The 19,811-nt window shown below is 39.9% G+C and overlaps 3 protein-coding genes across 3 annotated transcripts; 1 reads left to right on the top strand and 2 right to left on the bottom strand.

Annotated features, from left to right (window-relative positions):
* Positions 1 to 189: 189 nt before the first annotated feature.
* LOC134806428 (gastrula zinc finger protein XlCGF8.2DB-like) lies at positions 190 to 6,205 on the bottom strand. The gene is made up of 7 exons (XM_063779706.1): positions 5,985 to 6,205; positions 5,094 to 5,206; positions 4,739 to 4,909; positions 4,290 to 4,441; positions 1,391 to 1,511; positions 818 to 917; positions 190 to 401 (listed from the first exon to the last, which is right to left on the bottom strand). The coding sequence occupies exons 1-7, from the start codon at positions 6,090 to 6,092 to the stop codon at positions 219 to 221; spliced, it is 948 nt and encodes a 315-aa protein (XP_063635776.1). The 5' UTR covers positions 6,093 to 6,205; the 3' UTR covers positions 190 to 218.
* A 332-nt stretch (positions 6,206 to 6,537) lies between these two features.
* On the top strand, positions 6,538 to 9,884 carry LOC134806437 (protein ILRUN). The gene is made up of 5 exons (XM_063779716.1): positions 6,538 to 6,972; positions 7,116 to 7,229; positions 7,992 to 8,218; positions 8,944 to 9,065; positions 9,717 to 9,884. The coding sequence occupies exons 1-5, from the start codon at positions 6,788 to 6,790 to the stop codon at positions 9,741 to 9,743; spliced, it is 675 nt and encodes a 224-aa protein (XP_063635786.1). The 5' UTR covers positions 6,538 to 6,787; the 3' UTR covers positions 9,744 to 9,884.
* A 1,428-nt stretch (positions 9,885 to 11,312) lies between these two features.
* Positions 11,313 to 13,289, bottom strand: LOC134806430 (thymidylate synthase). Its single transcript, XM_063779708.1, has 5 exons — positions 13,060 to 13,289; positions 12,713 to 12,970; positions 12,514 to 12,634; positions 12,181 to 12,406; positions 11,313 to 11,801 (listed from the first exon to the last, which is right to left on the bottom strand). The coding sequence occupies exons 1-5, from the start codon at positions 13,133 to 13,135 to the stop codon at positions 11,592 to 11,594; spliced, it is 891 nt and encodes a 296-aa protein (XP_063635778.1). The 5' UTR covers positions 13,136 to 13,289; the 3' UTR covers positions 11,313 to 11,591.
* Between the last annotated feature and the right edge of the window lie 6,522 nt (positions 13,290 to 19,811).

Raw genomic sequence — 19,811 nt, 5'->3', positions numbered from 1 at the left:
CTGCGCCGTCAAAGAGAACAGATAGCGTTGGGGCCTTGCTTTGGCCGTACCCCGCACCCCGCACCCATTAGAGCGCGAAAGAGATATCTCTTTCCTTCCTTCTAATCCCACCGCTTCCACGTTGCACGTATATAGTAAAGCCACGATCAAGATACGCTACATGTATGGAGATCGCGAAGAAAAATAACATTATAACTTTTAAGCATTTATAATCAAAATCAAACAATAATATCAATGATTTCTGGCTCTAATGCTTTGTTGACTCCAGCAAGCTTCATGGCCGTAGACATTTTCATACAACCCGCATCTTTCCTCTCTTTACGTCCAGTCAGTTTTGTTTTTGGTGGCTTGGTTTTAATATTTGGCTCACTGTGTAGCTTCAAGTGCAATACCAACTTGGCCTAAAATAAAAATAAAAAAACTGATAAGCGTGTTTTGAACAAAAAACGCATTTACAAAAGCCCGCTCGCGAAGCCGCGATTCACGCACGAGTGTGGAAGAGGCTTAAGAGAATATAACCACCGCGAACATCGAAGTTCGGGAATTGTGGGTATCATTCTCTGTCACTCAGATTACGCCTTAATTGGAGTAAAAGAGAAAGATGCAATTTACCAACTTCTCCAAATCCTAGAATGCAAAAGGGAATGTGCGTGTACTTTAGGGGGCAGCACTTGCTTATAAGAGTTAAGTTTGCGGTTCAGTTCAGGTCATGAGATGGCAGACCTTCCAAACGCGCACGTCGGTCCCTATATGTTGATGGTGGCCTTGCAACTTATTGATTTTTGTTGCTTTTGGAATAAATTAATATATTGATTACCTTAGTACTCAACTCTGCTCCACATATTTTACATTCATGTCTTATTCTCTCATGTTTCATTAAAATATGTTGTTTTAAATTACTGTTCCTTGAATAAACCCTGAAATGGAAAAATGGATCCATCTGTAATGCAAATAAAAATAAATGCTGCCATAATCATTATTTCCTAGAGACTTTACGTCTAGCTGGGCCCACAGAGAGTGAGCATATGCGCAAGGCAATTTCCTCGCGCACAAGACGGCCAGTGTAGACGTGCCTCGCGCGCGCCGCCTCCGCCGAGGCACGGCTACACTGGCCGTTTTGTGCGCGAGGAAATTGCTTCACGCGTATGCTCGCCCTGTGTGGACCCGGCTAATAGTAACATATACATACATATGAAGTTACTTATGAGTTATGACTCTGCATATGACCAGAAGATAGTAAATACATCTAGAACAATGATGAGGCATACAGGGCACGCGGCGTTGTGTGGCGATTGTGGGTCTTCCATATTTACTAGTACATATATTTTTTGCAGTAGTATGACTACTGTTGTAATTTGTGAGTAAAAGAAATAAATTGAAAAATATTTACCTTGCACAGTTTTCATAAGGGCATGGAAATGTTCTGTTTTTTATTTTCGAATGTGTTTTTATGTGCCGCACTATGTGACTGCGTAGTTTAAAATGTCTATCACATTCATCACAAACAAATGCTGAAACATAAAATAGCAATAAGTAAAATATATCAAACAAGTTGCAGAAAAGATATCAAATACATAAACAATCTTTGAGATATGGCATAAATAGCAGTTCTTGAAACTTTTTTAGACTTTCTTTAAAGTCCTGTAGTATTCAGGAGGCTATAAAAAAGAAAAACATTCAATTGTTGACTTAAACAGCTGTTTACATAAACAAGCAGTTTTACATAAAAATAAGTTCATATTCGTATAATTTACTACATTTTTATATATTTACAGAGATCGCCGTGGCCGTATGCCACGATTATAAACTTTAAGGTAAAGTGGCATACGACCACGGCTATCCTCTGAATCTCTGTAAATATATACAAAAATAGTAAATTATATTACGTTGTATTTATTTATTTAAAAAATGATAATATTTATAATATTTCCTGTTTGATAATTTCAGATAAGAATTCTATCTTGTTTCATACTTTTTAGAGCGCGATTTGCAGTAGTCGGGTTTTAGTTTTTGAACTTATTTTTTATTTTATTAATTTTGGGGTCATGATTTCGTTACTATTTGAAGTCACATTATATTACTTTTGCGAGGGCGTCCACAGTACAGAAATGCACGCAGAGCGCCGCATATATCGGGCTACGCCTGACTCCTTTGGCATGGAGGCTTCGGAACGCGTACAGCGTGCCTCGTACGTCGGGCTACGCCCGACTCTTAGTATGAGGGCGCCGAAGGCGCCCGGCTTTGGAACGCGTAACGAGCCGCGTACGTTGGGCTACGCCCGACTCTTAGTGTGAGGGCGCCGAAGGCGCCCGGCTTTGGAACGCGTACAGCGTGCCTCGTACGACGGGCTACGCCCGACTCTTTTAGTATGAGGGCGCCCGGCTTTGGAACGCGTACAGCGAGCCTCGTACGTCGGGCTACGCCCGACTCTTTTAGTATGAGCCCGACTTTGTAACCTGTACAGCGAGCCTCGTACGCCGGGCTACGCCCGACTCTTTTAGTATGAGGGCGCCGAAGGCGCCCAGCTTTGGAACGCGTACAGCGTGCCTCGTACGTGGGGCTACGCCCGACTCTTTTAGGATGAGGGCGCCTTCGGCGCCCGGCTTTGTAACGCGTACAGCGAGCCTCGTACGTCGGGCTACGCCCGACTCTTTTAGTAGCCCAGCTTTGGAACGCGTACAGCGTGCCTCGTACGTCGGGCTAAGCCCGACTCTTTTAGTATGAGGGCGCCGGATTTGGAATGCGTACAGCGTGCCTCGTACGTCGGGCTACGCCTGACTCTTTTAGTATGAGCCCGACTTTGTAACCTGTACAGCGAGCCTCGTACGTCGGGCTACGCCCGACTCTTTTAGTATGAGGGCGCCGAAGGCGCCCAGCTTTGGAACGCGTACAGCGTGCCTCGTACGTCGGGCTACGCCCGACTCTTTTAGTATGAGGGCGCCGAAGGCGCCCAGCTTTGGAACGCATACAGCATGCCTCGTACGTCGGGCTACGCCCGACTCTTTTAGTATGAGGGCGCCGAAGGCGCCCGGCTTTGAAACGCGTACAGCGATCGAGCCTCGTACTCGACTCGACTCTTTTAGTATGAGCCCCACTTTGGAACCCGTACAGTTATAAAATAATGCACGTCATTAAAAAAACACCATGTATATAGCGGCCAAGCTAATTTATTTTGCAAAAACCTTTTTGTATCGCCGTAGTCGCGTAAGCGAGCCTCGTACGTCAGGCTACGCCCGACTCTTTTAGTATGAGCCCGACTTTGTAACCTGTACAGCGAGCCTCGTACGCCGGGCTACGCCCGACTCTTTTAGTATGAGGGCGCCGAAGGCGCCCAGCTTTGGAACGCGTACAGCGTGCCTCGTACGTGGGGCTACGCCCGACTCTTTTAGGATGAGGGCGCCGAAGGCGCCCGGCTTTGTAACGCGTACAGCGAGCCTCGTACGTCGGGCTACGCCCGACTCTTTTAGTATGACGGCGCCGAAGGCGCCCAGCTTTGGAACGCGTACAGCGTGCCTCGTACGCGGGTCGCGTATAGAATCCAGAGCACTTGTAGATTCGTAGTTCGAATTAGGGGCTGTCCATAAATTACGTCATCATTTTTGACGATTTTTGACCCCCCCCCCCTATAATCATCCAAAAATCATGCTTCAAATGACCCCTTTTCCTCCTACTTCATGCTACCGTCATCCGATGTCCAGACCCCCCCCCCCCCCCCTAATTTGAAATGACGTACTAGCCCCTTATCTACCCGATAAATTAATGTTTTATCGGGTGCATGCAAGCAAAGCCGGGTGCAAAAGCTAACAATTTGTATATATTTGAAATGTGCTAATTGAGCTCTTTCAAATGATATACAACACGTCATCATTACTTATTTTTATTTTTTTGGTTCGTGACTTTATGACCTCTAGAGGGCGCCGTGTTCATTTTTTTGTGACGTCATATAGCCTATAACCAGCGGACGATTAAGACGATTCGAATGACACATCGTTTGTCAAATTTCAATGAGTACTTTAGAAGTTATGAGGGAACAGATGAACATACATACATACATACATACCGGTCAAAATCATAACCCTCCTTTTGCGTTGCCGTAGTCGGGTAAAAAGGGGAAGTATCTTATCGTTTTCTGGGGCCCTTGCGGATACACTTCGACCCATAGGGATCTTTTGTGCAATTACCCCCTAGGAAAGATAAAAGGAGAAGTAAGTTTTGCACTTTTTTTTTTAATTTGAACTCTAATTAGTGTTTTGGCATAAATGACAATGAAGGTGTGTAATTTTAATTACCTCTGCCCGTGTGGTCTAACTTTATGTGCTTCTGATATTTAGACCACAGGCTGAATGTGGCATTACACTCAGAGCACCTGTATATTTTATGTGTTCGAGCATGTTTCTTCTTTTCCTTGAGACTCACAAATTCTTTGTGACAAAGCTCACAGCTGTAACAAACATAATAAGGTTTCAGTTAACACCTTTGCTGGGGCAATTAGTGTGACTCGTATTTAACCATACCTTATATGGGGCCTTTCGACCCCCTACTGCAATGAAGGTGTTAAGTTATTACTAATATGGAGAGTAATCAACATTTTTAGGGAGTGTTGTTAATAAGTTGACATTATACCAACTGATACAGTCTGATCACAAACACACAAGGTACCAGGCAAGGTAACAAATTTCAAACAGTAGAATCATTACTGAAAATGTGTTAAATAATAAGAATGTCACCATAAGTATACCTGAATGACATAATTCCAGTATGCTGGTACATATGTGCTGTTAACTGATGTTTCTTCAGAAAATTCAACTTGCAAATGTCACAGGAAAATGGTATCATCACTTTGTGAGTAATGTTTATATGTCTCTTCAAGTTCTGTCTGTTAGCATACTTCTTTAGGCATGTTGGACAGCTGCAAAATATGACAATAATATTTGTGATTACAATAAGAAATTTGGTGAATTCTCATTTGTCCCCACCTCCTTACCTGACCGCCACCATATATGAGGAAGGGAATGATTTATATGAATCGATCGCTTATTCCCATGCAATAATTTGAAACATATTTTACTTTTGGATAAATGGTAGTTTCATACCTGAATAACATATCATTTTCATTAATTATATGTGTATTACTGATGTGTCTATCTAGATGACTTTTGTTTGTATAAGCTTTGCTGCAATTACTCTCAGGACATGGAAAACCTTTCTGAAAAGAAAATTATCACATGAATAGACATCCAAGTCATAGATTAAACGTTTTTCTTTACCAAGTCAGCATTTTAAAGCCGTGGTTTCAATAACCTACATAACGTCAGTGCGAATAAAAAAATCGCTATGTGTTTTTTTACGATTTTTTGATTTTGGCATATTTGAATTCCTTTTCCAATTTCCCGTCGACCCACATAAATATTTTTGTTATATCTTTATTAGTTTTGAAAATAACAATTCCGCTATGTGAACACAGAACAACATTTGTACAAAAAAAAATAGAACAGAAACAAAAAAAATAGCTTTGTGATTTTTTAGCACATAACGAAATTAAATGCCTTGTTTTCCGTCGAGGGTGATGGCGATAATGTTGCACATGGCGATTTATTGTAGAATGGATTACCCGACATAGACCCTAAAATCGCTATGTATCATCTCTCGTACTATGTTACTTTGGCAACAAATCGCTATGTGTACAAACTTCACACATGACGATTTTAAGTGAACCAAATTTAAGTCGCTATGTAGCAAAATTTTGGTTAAAATAATAATATTGTAAAATATTACGAAAAAAACTTTATTTTCTTCATGAGTATCATGTAAAAATCATTGATCTATTAGAAAAAAATACAGGTGCAACAAATATATTACAAACAGGAAAAATAAACAGTTATTTTTGTCTCCTGAAAAGTAGCTTAAAAATACATGGCGATTTTTTTATTCGCACCGACGATAAATGAACATAGCTAATAGTAAATATACTTTTAAATACTTACGATGTTATTATGAACTAACAAGTGTTGCGCCAATCTATAAGGTCTGTTAAATGCGCTGTTGCAACCTTCAAAAGTGCAGTGATGTAAAGTTTTCTGTTTAGCTTGCATGTTTGTATTTTCTAACGCTACCACATTATTAAAAAAAGCTCGGTCTGTAAAACATTGTTGTGGGTTTTATTCTAAGACTGAATTTATCTATTAGTCAGTTCACTTTTATATCACAAAATTTCAAAATTCGCACGCTTAATACCATAGTGCGAGACATAACCTCTACACGTCAACGTCAAGTCAAGGAAAAAATATATCGTCAAACCCTAGGAATATTTAAGCCACACTAAAAAGAGCCGGTATATTGTGACAGTCTTAACAGGCGACCGGGCTTACCGGACGGTACGGTCAGTGTTATAGCCATAACACACTACCGCACCGCACCAAGGTCACGCTTTGGTTATGTTGGTAAATTGACAGACAGACCCTTTTCAATTTCAACCCATATTTTTTATACTATATTTTAATTGTACTCTGTGGTGAAATTGACATGACATGATAAATAATGACGTGATTCGAGTTCGAGTGAGATTCACTAGCTCTCACATTTTACTTGTTCTAAATTTCTATTGTAATTACTTGGCTCTATTGCGACCGTCTATTAAATTATTAAAGTAACACTATAATAAGTTATATGTCAGTGCCCTAACATACTACGATAAAAGAATCAGCTGACGAACATAAACAAAGGGCATGATAATATTCTGTGAAGTGGTGAAATATTTACAAAATACATTGTGATCCGTACTGTAACTATGGATATTGATGGTTCATCCATGCCAAATCCCCAAAATATTGGGGAAATAGATCAAAATTTACTTTTACAGTTTAGCTGTATGAATACTACAGACAGGGAAGAACTAATAGGTCAAATGCAGAGACTTTTAGGTCCTAGTTTGACCCATAACACAGCTAGTTTCTTTCTTGATATGAGTAATTGGTAATTGTTTTACTATATCTGTTATTATTATTTAAAAATTAAGCTGTCTCTATTCATTGTCAGCAGCTTTTTGCAATGTTTGTTTCTTATTGCTAGTAATCATGTTTTTACTTTATGTTTAAGTTGATCTTTTAATGTTTCAGGAACTTGCAGACTGCAATATGTTGTTATTTAGACTACACCTTACCACAAAAACTTCCATCTATGTCATTGAAGGCAGCTCAAAACCAGGAAACGGCTGTTGGTCCTGGGGTTTGGTAAATACCTTCTTTTTTAAACATATCTGCGTTTTTTATGATTTGTCTTAAGCTGGAACACAACACACTTTATTCTATTTGTAAATGAAATGAAAGTTATGTAGCCTCTTTTGCACTAACAGTACCTACTGTGAAGTTTGTTTAAGAAATAAGGCAATTTTAAAATCTAATAATCATTATTTTTTAATGTTTAGTGATTTAACTTAATAGGGTTTTTTTAAAGAAAAAGTTGTCACATCATTTTATGGTCTTCCATAAGGAAATGAATGAGTTACTATAAAAATAGGTATCCAAATAGGATATACAGGGTGTTTGGTACATCATTTGCCAAATTAAAACGGCAGATAGGTCGAGTCATTTGCTATATTCCCAGGCCTAGAAATTTTTAATTTTGCGCACTTTTTTTTCCAGCTCTATGCCAGTATTTCGAAAATTTCCAAATTTTACTTGTGCTGTAGTAAAAAAAATCATGGCCAATTTTTTTTTTCTATGCATGAGTAGATAGCAAAGAACTCAACCTATCTGCCGTTTTAATTTGGCAAACAATGTATGATGTATGTTTCCTTGATTTCTCAAGTTTCTCTTCTCATGAGAAATATAGGCAAAAAACATAGCTAAAGCCCTTATTGTTTGCAGTAATAAATAAGTAAATTTTATAAAACAATTTTAACCTTAGCATGAGTCACATTACAACAAAGTCATTGTTAGGCTGAATGCATGACTAATACCTCGAGTAACAGTATTATTGCTTTTTTATTTCAGTTTTGAACAAAACTGGACTATTGCCAATACAGGGGCTGAGAGTTGGCCTGGTAGCTGTAGATTGGTACAAGCGGGAGGAGAGCCACTTGGTGCTACACCTGTCTATGTGCCTCCTTTACCTCCGGGACACTCCACCACTGTTATGTTGAAATTAGTAGCACCTAGCAGGCCTGGTACGCATAGGGGTTATTTCCACTTATTGACTGAAAAAGGAGACCAAATAGGAGGTGAGTTGTGTTACAACCCAACTAAATTTATTCAGGGATCTTTAGTTTCTTTTTAGGGTTCCATACCTCTGTGTGTATGACAGCCAATTTGCTTTGAAACAACTGGAACAAGTTGAAATTTGGCAGACATGTAAATTGGTGACCTTAGACAGACAAAAAGAACGTAAAATAAAAGGCGAAATTTGATTGGAACTACTGGGCATAAAATTAAAAAAGAATACAGAGGATAGTTCACTATTTATAGATTACAGGAAAACCTAAAAGAAAGAAAAGTGTGAATAGATTTTAAGAAATAAAAAAATAAGTAGCTGCTTTTTAGAGTTCCGTACCCAAAGGGTAAAACGGGACCCTATTACTAAGACTCCACTGTCCGTCCGTCTGTCACCAGGCTGTATCTCACGAACCATGATAGCTAGACAGTTGAAATTTTCACAGATGATGTATTTCTGTTGCCGCTATAACAAATACTAAAAAGTACGGAATCCTCAGTGGGCGAGTCCGACTCGCACTTGTCCGGTTTTTATAATAAAAATATCTAAATAAACCATATTTAATAAGGAAAAACGGCAGTAAAATTTCCTCTATGCTTTAATGTGTTTTCTTCAGTGAATGAGGTAAAACTAGATAATGGTAGTATAATCCACGTGCAGGGAATTCCACAAATACTTTACGAATGAAATGTACATGTAGGTATTATATTACACAAATATGTTTATATTTTACAGATACATTGTGGGTGGAAGTCACGGTAGAGTCTGAGATGACCATGGCTCTGGTGGAGCAACTGGCTGCACTACCCGTCCCAAGTAGTAGAACAGATGACACTGCCACATCTAACGTTAATCAGGTCAGCTTTTGTTTTATGTATTTCATTATTAATTTATAAATATGATTGGTGCCTGGTGACATTCCTACTAAAGAACCAGGACCAGGTTCCATTATTTCCAGGTTTTATAGGCTATTTCTCAACTTTTTGATCACCACGCCATATCCAAATATGGAATGAAAATGAACATGCCAAGACCATTGGTACAGGCTACATAGCAATATATAAACTTTATTTAAAATATGAAGGTTTTCGCCCCATAGCACAGGTGGTATACAAAGTTACAACTCTCAACGCTTTATTGACTTTCAAAAGCTTAAAATTAAATATGATATTAGGACACTTAATATGTACGAAATATAGGTAATTTGATATAATTACCAGACGCTTTTCGGTGAAGGAAAACATCGTGACTCCTTGGAAGGTCAGATAGCAGTAGCTTTCGTAAAAACTAGAGCTTACGCCAACTCTTGGTATTAGTTGCCAAGCGGACTACAGGCTCCCATGAGCCGTGGCAAAAAGCTGTGACATTTAGAATTGAAAATAATTTATTCAGTAACAGAACTAGAAAGAAGATTTAGGTACTTTTAAAGAATATTGAAGAACAATATTGTCACTAATGACTAATTTTTATTTACTTGGATTTAATTTGTCTTTTCTTTCAATTTACAGATGCCACAAGATGACCAGATGTGTTGATAAATATTGATGCAGTGTCACAAATATTTAATTTAATTTTACTTATACATCACAAAACCATTGGTTTTCATTTTTATCATTATATTATAATATTACTATTTGATTTATTTAAATAAAGTTTTTTTTTCTATATTTAAAGAATGCATTTTGTAGTAAAAATTAAGTTACTTGTATTCTTTCATGTTCCATTAATTTCTTAATTCATTGAACCATAAATGTACAAACTATATTGGTCGCTTAGTGATTGATATGTAATACAATTTGTAAGAAGCTTGCCAAACATTTTATATCCCTTTTGCAAAATGTCCAGTCAACACAATGCCTCTATTTCAATTAACACTTTGAATACTCACGCCTGTCTCTTTACTCTTACTAACTTAGCTTTTATTTAGGCGCTCATACACGTTTTAATAATTGGTCTAATCTGTATTGCGTCTCACATTTTGCTTGATGAGAGAGTGAGACGCAATGACATTGGACAAATAAATTGGACTGGTGGAATACTTAGGGTGGTATTATATAGTTCGTTTTTTTTAGCATTAGAAAGAACTTGCAAGAAGGTAAGCGATTTTGACAAGTCTTTTAATTGAAAAACGCTTTTTAAAAATCAAAATTTAACACTTATGAAAGCAGATGAATATAAATGATCGTATTAGAATTAAAATGTGTTTTTCAATTAAAAGACACATCAAGATTGTTTACCTTATTTCTAATGCTAAAAAAACGAACTATAGCTCCAAGCTCTTGTCAATCTCTAAATGGACCTGCATCAATTAGGATTTGCTTAAGTACATCATTTATTTAAATTAGTGAGGTAGCTTTTCTTGTAAATTAGTATGTAACATCTTTTTTCACCTTTTTGTTTATTTAACATTATGTTGTGAAGAAGGGACATTCTGAAAAAGGGATTTTGTACAAGACTTACGAACTGAACTTAGTGCTGAAAAAAGGAGACCTACCAATCTGGATGTAAGTAGATATTTAACGAAGGTATGTTTCGCTAGTGGGATCTCATGCACCCGAAGTATAGATACATTGTATAATGAACACCTCCAATTAGCTTCATGCATGAATTTTTTTGATATATTTCAATGGACTCTACTTTCCGTGAGATTCAAATGTTTCTAATAAACCTGCTATTTATTCCAAATTGTGAAAGTAAATGCGGCGCGCGCACCGCGAGTAAAAACGCGCCATACAATACAAAAAGCGCGTGCCCTGTGACGTCACAACACCCGGCTGCTGCGACAAAATGTATATGTAATTATGCAAAAGAATCATGGAAATAAGTTTTTATTATTTACGCCGTAAAATATGCGTTTAGGTATATTGTTGCCGTAATTCTCTTTCTCAATATAAAATAAAGAATCTGTTAAAAGTGTTTAACATCAGGGTGATATGTAATATGTTGAAATACCTTACAATACATTAATGGATTCATTTCGTGTTGTCGAACGTGTTCAGTGAACAAATATACTTAAAATATTTTTCATGCATGTAGCCCATTGTTGAATAGCTGTAAGAAAACAAAAATATGAATTTGTTAGATATTAATGAAAATTATACAAGACATTGTAATGAAGTGTTTATTTTAGTAGCATCACTTATTTTTTATTTATTTATAAATTGCATCGCTATTTAGTAAAATAAAATTGGGGTTTTATTTGTAGTTGTAAAATATGTAAGTGAAGAGTACAATTTGAAAAGCAATAAATTTAATGATTTTTAGATTTCTTTGATCTACATTAATACCTGCACAGTTACATTGTTTACATAATAAAATAAAAATAGAACATAATACTTATGGTCATATATAGTATTTTTAATATCATACCCAAAAATAACCATTTAAACTGCCATCTGCATATCAATCTTCGGATGTGGCTTGTAATCTTTAATTATGAAATCTTCATATTTAAAGTCATCGATGGAATCTACTTTCCGTGCAAACTCTAATGTTGGGAATGGTTTGGGTTGCCTTTCCAACTGTACTTTGAGAGGCTCAATGTGATTTAGGTAAACATGAGTGTCACCTGTTGTGTGCACAAATTCTCCAGCCTGAAAAATAAAATATTGAACTGTATATAATATTACGGCTAGATCAGGGATGGCTCTATGGGTGGTGTAATGGAACTAGACACCCTCAGATGGGGTGCAGAAATTAACCAAAAGCGGCACTAGTTCTGAGTGACAGTCCCTTGAGCAAAGTGAATACTGAACATGTCACACCATCCAAAAAATTGCTAGGTACATCATTGGCTAGAATATTCTAGGATAGTCCTATAATACCATTCAAAGAATCTCATAATTACCATTGTCATGTTCATAGTACAATAATAAATCATTTATCAGAGATCACTTGCTTAACTGAGGTATAAGAGCTTCATTTCAAAACTAGGTATTCTACAAAAAGGGTTATTAAAGTAGAGTATCTTACCTCAAGACCCGTAATGTGAGCAATCATATGGGTCAAAAAGGCATAGCTCGTAATGTTGAAGGGCACGCCAAGGCCCATGTCGGCACTTCTTTGGTACAAGAGACAGGACAGCCTGCCACTGGTCACATGGAACTGGGCCAAGCAATGGCATGGCGGGAGGGCCATTTTACCCAGATCTGAAGGATTCCAAGCACACATCAGCATCCTTCTATCTGCAGGATTTTTCCTAAAAAATTATTTAACACATTAAAACTCATCTTTCTCTTCTGACTTTTTTACAAGTCACATATATATAAATGTCCATGGCTTATGTGGTAAGATTTAATATCATACTTTATACTGTCAATTATGTTTTGGAGCTGGTCAATTCCTTGCCCACTGTAATCAGTTTTAGCATCAATATATTGAGCACCACTGTGTCTCCATTGAAATCCATACACAGGACCTAGGTCTCCTGCAAAAAAAAAATATGATTACTGACAGAGCAATCTAGAAACCCAGCAAATATGATTAAATTACACATAGTTAATACCTTCTTCTCTATCTGTAAAGCCCAGATTATCTAGAAAAGCTCTTGAGCCATTAGCATCCCAAATATGAACACCTTTGGAGGCTAAGACCTTGCCATCAGTTGACCCAGAGATCATCCATAGCAATTCTTCCAGAACTCCTCTAGTAAAAACCCGCTTCGTGGTCAAAAGGGGCAAAGTATGGTTTCTAAGTGAATATCTTTGCATTGCTCCAAAAATGGACAAGGTGCCGACACCAGTTCTGTCGACTCTTTTGTCGCCTGAAATAAAACAGATGTACCTATGTAGCCGATATAGATCTTGGACAATTACGTTACATGTTAAGAATATAAAGATTCGTAAGTCATACCTGTGTCTATAATTTGCTTAACAAGCTTAAGATACTGATACTCATCGTGGTGATCAGTAAAGCCGTTCGTTGCCATGACTTTCACTAGATGATCAGATATCTAAGTGATTTTGAAAGTAAGAAAATAAAACAACTTAGTTTCAGAGATAATTTAGTTCAATTGTAGACAAAAGATGTAATAATTAATAATATAATTAACAAATTAATGTAAAAACACTTGACAATACGTCGACAATTCGCGCCAAAATTTCATGTGACAATGCACATGACGTATGCCGTCCTGACGGCTGACGTAATAACTAGTGTTGCCAGTCCCAATTTTTTTTTAATGGCATCGCGCTCCTGGCGCATTCAGCCAGACGAGTACAGCAGGGAAACGGAAATTAAAGGATTACATTAAAACGGGTAAGACGGAATTTTGGAAAAGGATCAAGAAAAGGTAAATTATAGGCAGTTAAAATTTAATATTATGACGTGAAATAAACGAATACAATGATTTAAATATATATGGAGAAGAATCATTAATATACAGGAGTGTTGTAATAGATGTGGGAAACGGAACTTTCAAATCTGACAGCTGTCTTAATAATATAGAACGATCATAAAGGATAAAGGTTACATGCAAAGAATATAATTATGGTTAGTAGGCTTGTGTCGGTCATGAACTAAGAACTGTTAAGAATGAAATCCCATCAAGGACCGAAAGGAACTAAATCTTTTTGTACGCTCTTAATCGGTCTTTAGGTCCTTTAGTTCAGTGGGATTGGTGAGCGCTTGACATGAGTGAAACAGAAAATAGATTGAACGAAATGGTTCACAATGACGTTGGCATGAGTGCGAACGAGATAAATGAGTGACAAACAGTCCTAAACCTGAAAAGTATGAAGAAAAATCAAATATTTTTTCTGTATTATTTATATTATTTTATTATGTCTAGCTTTTTGATGTTTAATCGTCATATAGTATCGTACAACTTGAATCGTAATTCAGTTGCCAAAGATTTAGGAAAAAACTACTGTAAAATCGATTCATACATTCCAGCTCTCAAAGACCGAACTGAACTAAAGGAACTAAAAGACCGAACTAGTTCGTTTGACCGATTGACCGAGAGCGGAGCGCTCTCTGTAGTGACCGAGCAGGCACAAGCCTAATGGTTAAGATCAGCGGGATCAGCTCCACAAGTACATGCAGAACTGGCCACGCGATTTAGTAGTTTGAGGTGTTCCGGTGTACATACGTGACCCAATCTCATTCGAATTAACATACTAGTTGCAGGTTTAGGCAGAGAGATTTTAGCAAACCAAGGTTTGGCAGGAATTGATTTTTGAATGCCTCGATACTGTAACGCAGCAGCACCTGCACCAGATGTCCATAAATTCCTCCATTCCTTTCGTAGGTATAATTTAGGCAGTACCAAGAGGTCTTCAGCAACATTCTTAAACGGAAACATGTCCCCACAACTAATGGCATCTCGAGTTAGCCCGGAGCTAACTCCAATATAATTACGCTAACTCATTCACCTGTGGCGAGTAAAGATGCGCGCGCACTCGCGCATGCCTGTACCTCGCTCTATGTCATCGTCTCGGCACGTCAATAAGAAATGTCGATCTATTTTGCTTAGCCGTTGAATTTAATATTGTAAATACTGTTGTGCATTATTTGAACGTATGAGTGTTGTGCTCCGAAATATAACATTAGGTGTTCACATCAAAGACTTTCATTTCGTCTGTTACGAAGATCATAATCGGGCACTGACGCTCCACACTGGTGACCCCGACGAACACGAAGCAAAGAAAATAAAACCTCGCGGAAAATGCCCGACGACACAACGAAAGCACCGCCCCAAGGCAACGTGCCCGAGCAAGCTGCAGCATTTGGAGAGCCGGTCCCTACTACACCCGCTCCCGAAGTATATCGCGTAAGCGTCAAAGTTCCACCTTTTTGGCCGGAGGAGCCCGAGATATGGTTTGCTCAGATTGAAGGGCAATTTAGCCTGTCGAATATTACGGCAGACCAGACTAAATTCAACTATGTGATCAGTCATCTTGATCAACAACACTGCAAAGACGTTAAAGATTTGATTGTTTCACCACCTGCCGAAAATAAATATAAAAAACTGAAAGAAGAGCTAATCAAACGACTCTCCGCCTCGAAAGATAAGAAGGTGAAACAACTGCTGATGCATGAGGAACTTGGAGACCGCAAACCATCGCAGTTCCTCAGGCACCTCAGAGGCCTAGGCGGGCCAACGCTGGCTGAAGACCTGCTGCTGTCAATCTGGAGGTCACGCCTGCCCAACAACATTCAAACGGTTATCGCTGTGCAACCTGACGCCTCCCTCGACGTATTAGCAGACTTAGCGGACAAAGTCCAAGACATCGCACCTTCAACTCCACAAGTTGCGTCAACGTCATCAGAATTTCCCGGCTCTTCCCTAGGTGAACTAAAAACCGAAATCGCAGAACTAAGGAAACAAATGGAAAGCTTGAAAACCAACTTAAATAGATCTCGCTCACCGTATCGTTCCGGGTCAACACGCCGTCAACGCAGCAAGTCCGTCAAGCGTTCATCATCTAACTATCAAAGATTTCCCGTATGTTGGTATCACGCCAAGTTCGGGAAAAATGCAACAAGGTGTGATAAGCCATGTGATTTTCCGTCGGAAAACTTGCCGGGCAGTCAGTGATGGCGACGGACGATTGCCACGGCACTTCAGGTCGCCTGTTTGTAACTGAGCGCAATACCAAGATGCAGTTTCTCATTGACACGGGCAGTGATCTCTGCGTCTTCCCGCACACATTACTTAAACAGCGCCGCTCTAAAACAAATTACCAGCTGTCAGCCGCTAACAATTCACCCATTGACACCTTCGGCTACGCGCACCTAATTCTAGACCTGGGCCTACGCCGCGAATACCCCTGGCGTTTTATCGTTGCCGATGTTAGTAAAGCGATTATCGGAGCTGACTTTCTAGGACACTACAACCTTATGGTTAGCATCCGACAAAAACGATTAATCGATGCTACCACTTCAATTTTCGCAACAGGCACAGTCGCACCCTCGTCAGACAAGATATTTTCAGTTAAAATAATGACTGGCGATTCAAAATGGCACAGCTTGTTAAAAGACTATCCCGAGATAACCCATCCCGCCGGTATCCAAAGTCAAGCCAAACATAACACTGTCCATTATATCAAGACCATTCCTGGACCACCTGTCTCATCGTCTCCACGACGCCTTGCCCCAGACAAATTGTTAATTGCCAAAAAAGAGTTCGAAGCAATGCTTAAAGACGGAACAGCTAGGCCGTCTAAAAGTCCATGGGCATCACCTCTACATCTAGCTCCAAAAAAGGATAATGGCTGGCGCCCCTGTGGGGATTACCGTATGTTGAATGCGCGGACCATACCCGATAAATACCCAATACGTCATATTCATGACTTTGCTCAGGGCATATCAGGCTGTACCGTTTTCTCTAAACTAGACCTCGTTAAGGCATATAATCAAATCCCTGTCAGTGAAGAGGATATCCCAAAGACCGCCATAACGACCCCGTTCGGACTGTTTGAATTCCCCTACATGACGTTTGGATTACGCAACGCCGGACAGACTTTCCAACGTTTTGTGGACGAGATGACGAGGGGTCTGGATTTCTGTTATACCTATCTCGACGACTTCTTGATATTTTCTAAAAACATCGAAGAACACGAGGCACACCTTCGTTCTGTTTTCGCCAGGCTTAAAGAATACGGAATGATAATAAATACGGCTAAATGCACATTCGCAGTTCCAGAAATCACCTTTCTGGGATATTCCATCTCAGCTAACGGAACCAAGCCACTGGATACGAAGGTAGAAGCGATTAAGAACTTCCCAGCCCCCAAGACCATTAAGGAGCTCAGAAGGTTCTTAGGAATGCTCAATTTCTACCGACGATTCATTCCTAGCGCCGCGCGAATTCAAGCTCCCTTAAATGCTTTGCTCGGAGGTCCTGTTAAAAACTCGCAGCCTGTTGATATATCAAGTAGCAAACTGGAAGCATTCAACAAGTGTAAGGAGGCGCTTTGCAACGCCGCCATGCTAGCCCATCCAGTCTGCCAAGCAAAACTTGCACTTGTCTGTGACGCATCTGACACCGCCTTAGGCGCGGTTTTACAACAACAGCAACATGGTTTATGGCAACCTTTAGCCTTCTTTTCTAAAAAGCTCAGCCCTGCTCAACAAAAATACTCGCCATATGACAGGGAACTCCTTGCAGTGTATGAAGCTGTTAAATACTTTCGTTATATGGTCGAGGCTAGAGATTTCACAATTTACACCGATCACAAGCCGCTAAGCTTCGCATTCCACAATAGAAAAGAAAACTGCTCGCCCCGACAGTTCCGACATTTAGATTATGTGTCTCAATTTACCACTGATATACGCCACATTGCTGGCCAAGACAATGTAGTGGCAGATACCCTATCGCGCATAGAAGAAATTCATGCACCAATTGATTTTACGCAGCTAGCTAAAGCTCAACATGAAGATCTAGAGATTAAACAACTTCTCAATAATAGCACATCGCTTCGACTAACAAAAGTGATGCTTCCTGGCTCCAATACTGAAGTGTACTGTGACATCAGTACATCGAAGCCTAGACCCTTCGTTACGCAAGCGATGCGAAAACAAGTTTTCGACAGCCTGCATATGTTGAGTCATCCCGGGGCAAACGCATCAGCGCAACTAGTCGCAACACGCTATGTGTGGCCAGGGATTCGAAAAGATTGTCGTGATTGGGCACGCGCCTGTATTCCTTGCCAACGCGTGAAGATAACGAGGCACGTGACAGCACCTCTAAGCACTTTCGAACTGCCACGCGCAAGATTCGCGCACGTCCATATAGATCTTATAGGACCTCTTCCTCCATCCAATGAGTTCCGCTATTGCCTAACTGCCGTGGACCGATTCTCAAGATGGCCTGAAGCGATACCAATCGTCGACGCAACGGCTGAAACGGTCGCGAAAGCTCTATTGTCTGGATGGATAGCAAGATTTGGATGCCCTTTATCAATCGTCACAGATCGCGGACGACAATTCGAATCAAACTTATTTCAACACCTTGCTAAAATATCAGGATTCCATCACAAAAAGACGACAGCATATCACCCAGCCTGTAACGGTCTTGTGGAACGCTTCCACAGGCAACTTAAAGCCGCTATCACCTGCCACTCATCGGAGAACTGGACTGAGTCACTTCCTTTAGTCCTGCTAGGGATCAGGAGTGCTTTTAAAGAAGACCTGCAGACTTCTTCAGCTGAGATCGTTTATGGAGAGAGTCTGAGACTACCTGGCGAATTCTTTCATTCAAGCTCAACCTGTACGACTGACGTAACGGACTATATAGCTCGTCTTCGGTCGCTTACTGAGAAGCTTCAGCCAAAGCCAGCATCGAGACACAGTCACCCATCAATCTTTGTTTTTAAGGACCTAGCCACTGCCAGTCACGTGTTCCTAAGAGAAGACGCTCTGCGCGGTGCCCTGCAACCAGCATACACCGGCCCACACTTGGTGCTGGAAAGAACTGAAAAGGTATTTAAACTGTCCATTAAGGGGAAACCCGTCACGGTGTCGATTGATCGTCTCAAGCCGGCTTATACAGTAGAAGACAGCACCTGTGCTAGAGAACATACTCCCCAAGAGAGTATTAACCCCGAAAGAAGAAAAATCATCACTACACGTTCAGGTCGTATGGTGAGATTTCCTGATTATTCTCGCCCGTAGTGACGGTCTCTGGAGGGGAGCCATGTGGCGAGTAAAGATGCGCGCGCACTCGCGCATGCCTGTACCTCGCTCTATGTCATCGTCTCGGCACGTCAATAAGAAATGTCGATCTATTTTGCTTAGCCGTTGAATTTAATATTGTAAATACTGTTGTGCATTATTTGAACGTATGAGTGTTGTGCTCCGAAATATAACATTAGGTGTTCACATCAAAGACTTTCATTTCGTCTGTTACGAAGATCATAATCGGGCACTGACGCTCCACACACCCTTTCAGCTTTCAGTTCCGATTTTTTTTTTCTTTGGACTTGAGGGCGGTGTTGCCCATAGCCAACGTGATTTTGAAGCAGTGAAAAGACCTGTGTGACCTGTACTATAAAAGCCATAACAGACTACCGCACCGCACCGCGACTATGGCGTGTGAGAGAGAGCACTCTCACCCTTAGAGGATATAACCAAACGGAGACGCCATGTCTATAATTTTCGGTACTAAATAGTCTGCCGTTTTTTGCGGGGGAAGGGCACATCAAATGTATACGTAACGTAAAAATTGCCATGTCAGATAGATAAACGTCAGTCCAGACATGGTTGTCATGTTATTGACCATTGGCCGCCAATTTTCGACAGGGGGAACGCCTGTGGCCTATTTTATAAAGCTACAAGTTACAATTTACAAGCGAAAGTCTCGTTCTAACACATAGGGTTAGAAAGAGACTTCCGCTTGTAAATTGTAACTTGTAGCTTTATAAAATAGGCCACTGTTAGCCCCCATTCACACGACAGCTTTTTCAACGCGCGTTAAAAAAGCGTTTGAATGACACAAATGGATACGTGTGTATTTATTCACACGACAGCGGTTGCGCTTTTTATCAAGCGTTGTTGGATTTTCGACTTTAAGCCTTGGACGTTAAGTCGAATTTAGAGTGCGGACAGATTCAAGCGCTTTTTTAACGCGCGTTGAAAAAGCTGTCGTGCGAATGGGGGCTTCA

Source organism: Cydia splendana, chromosome 3, assembly GCF_910591565.1.
Source record: "Cydia splendana chromosome 3, ilCydSple1.2, whole genome shotgun sequence".
NCBI classification, from domain to species: Eukaryota; Metazoa; Arthropoda; class Insecta; order Lepidoptera; family Tortricidae; genus Cydia; species Cydia splendana.
This window is presented reverse-complemented; position numbering and strand designations above follow the sequence as displayed.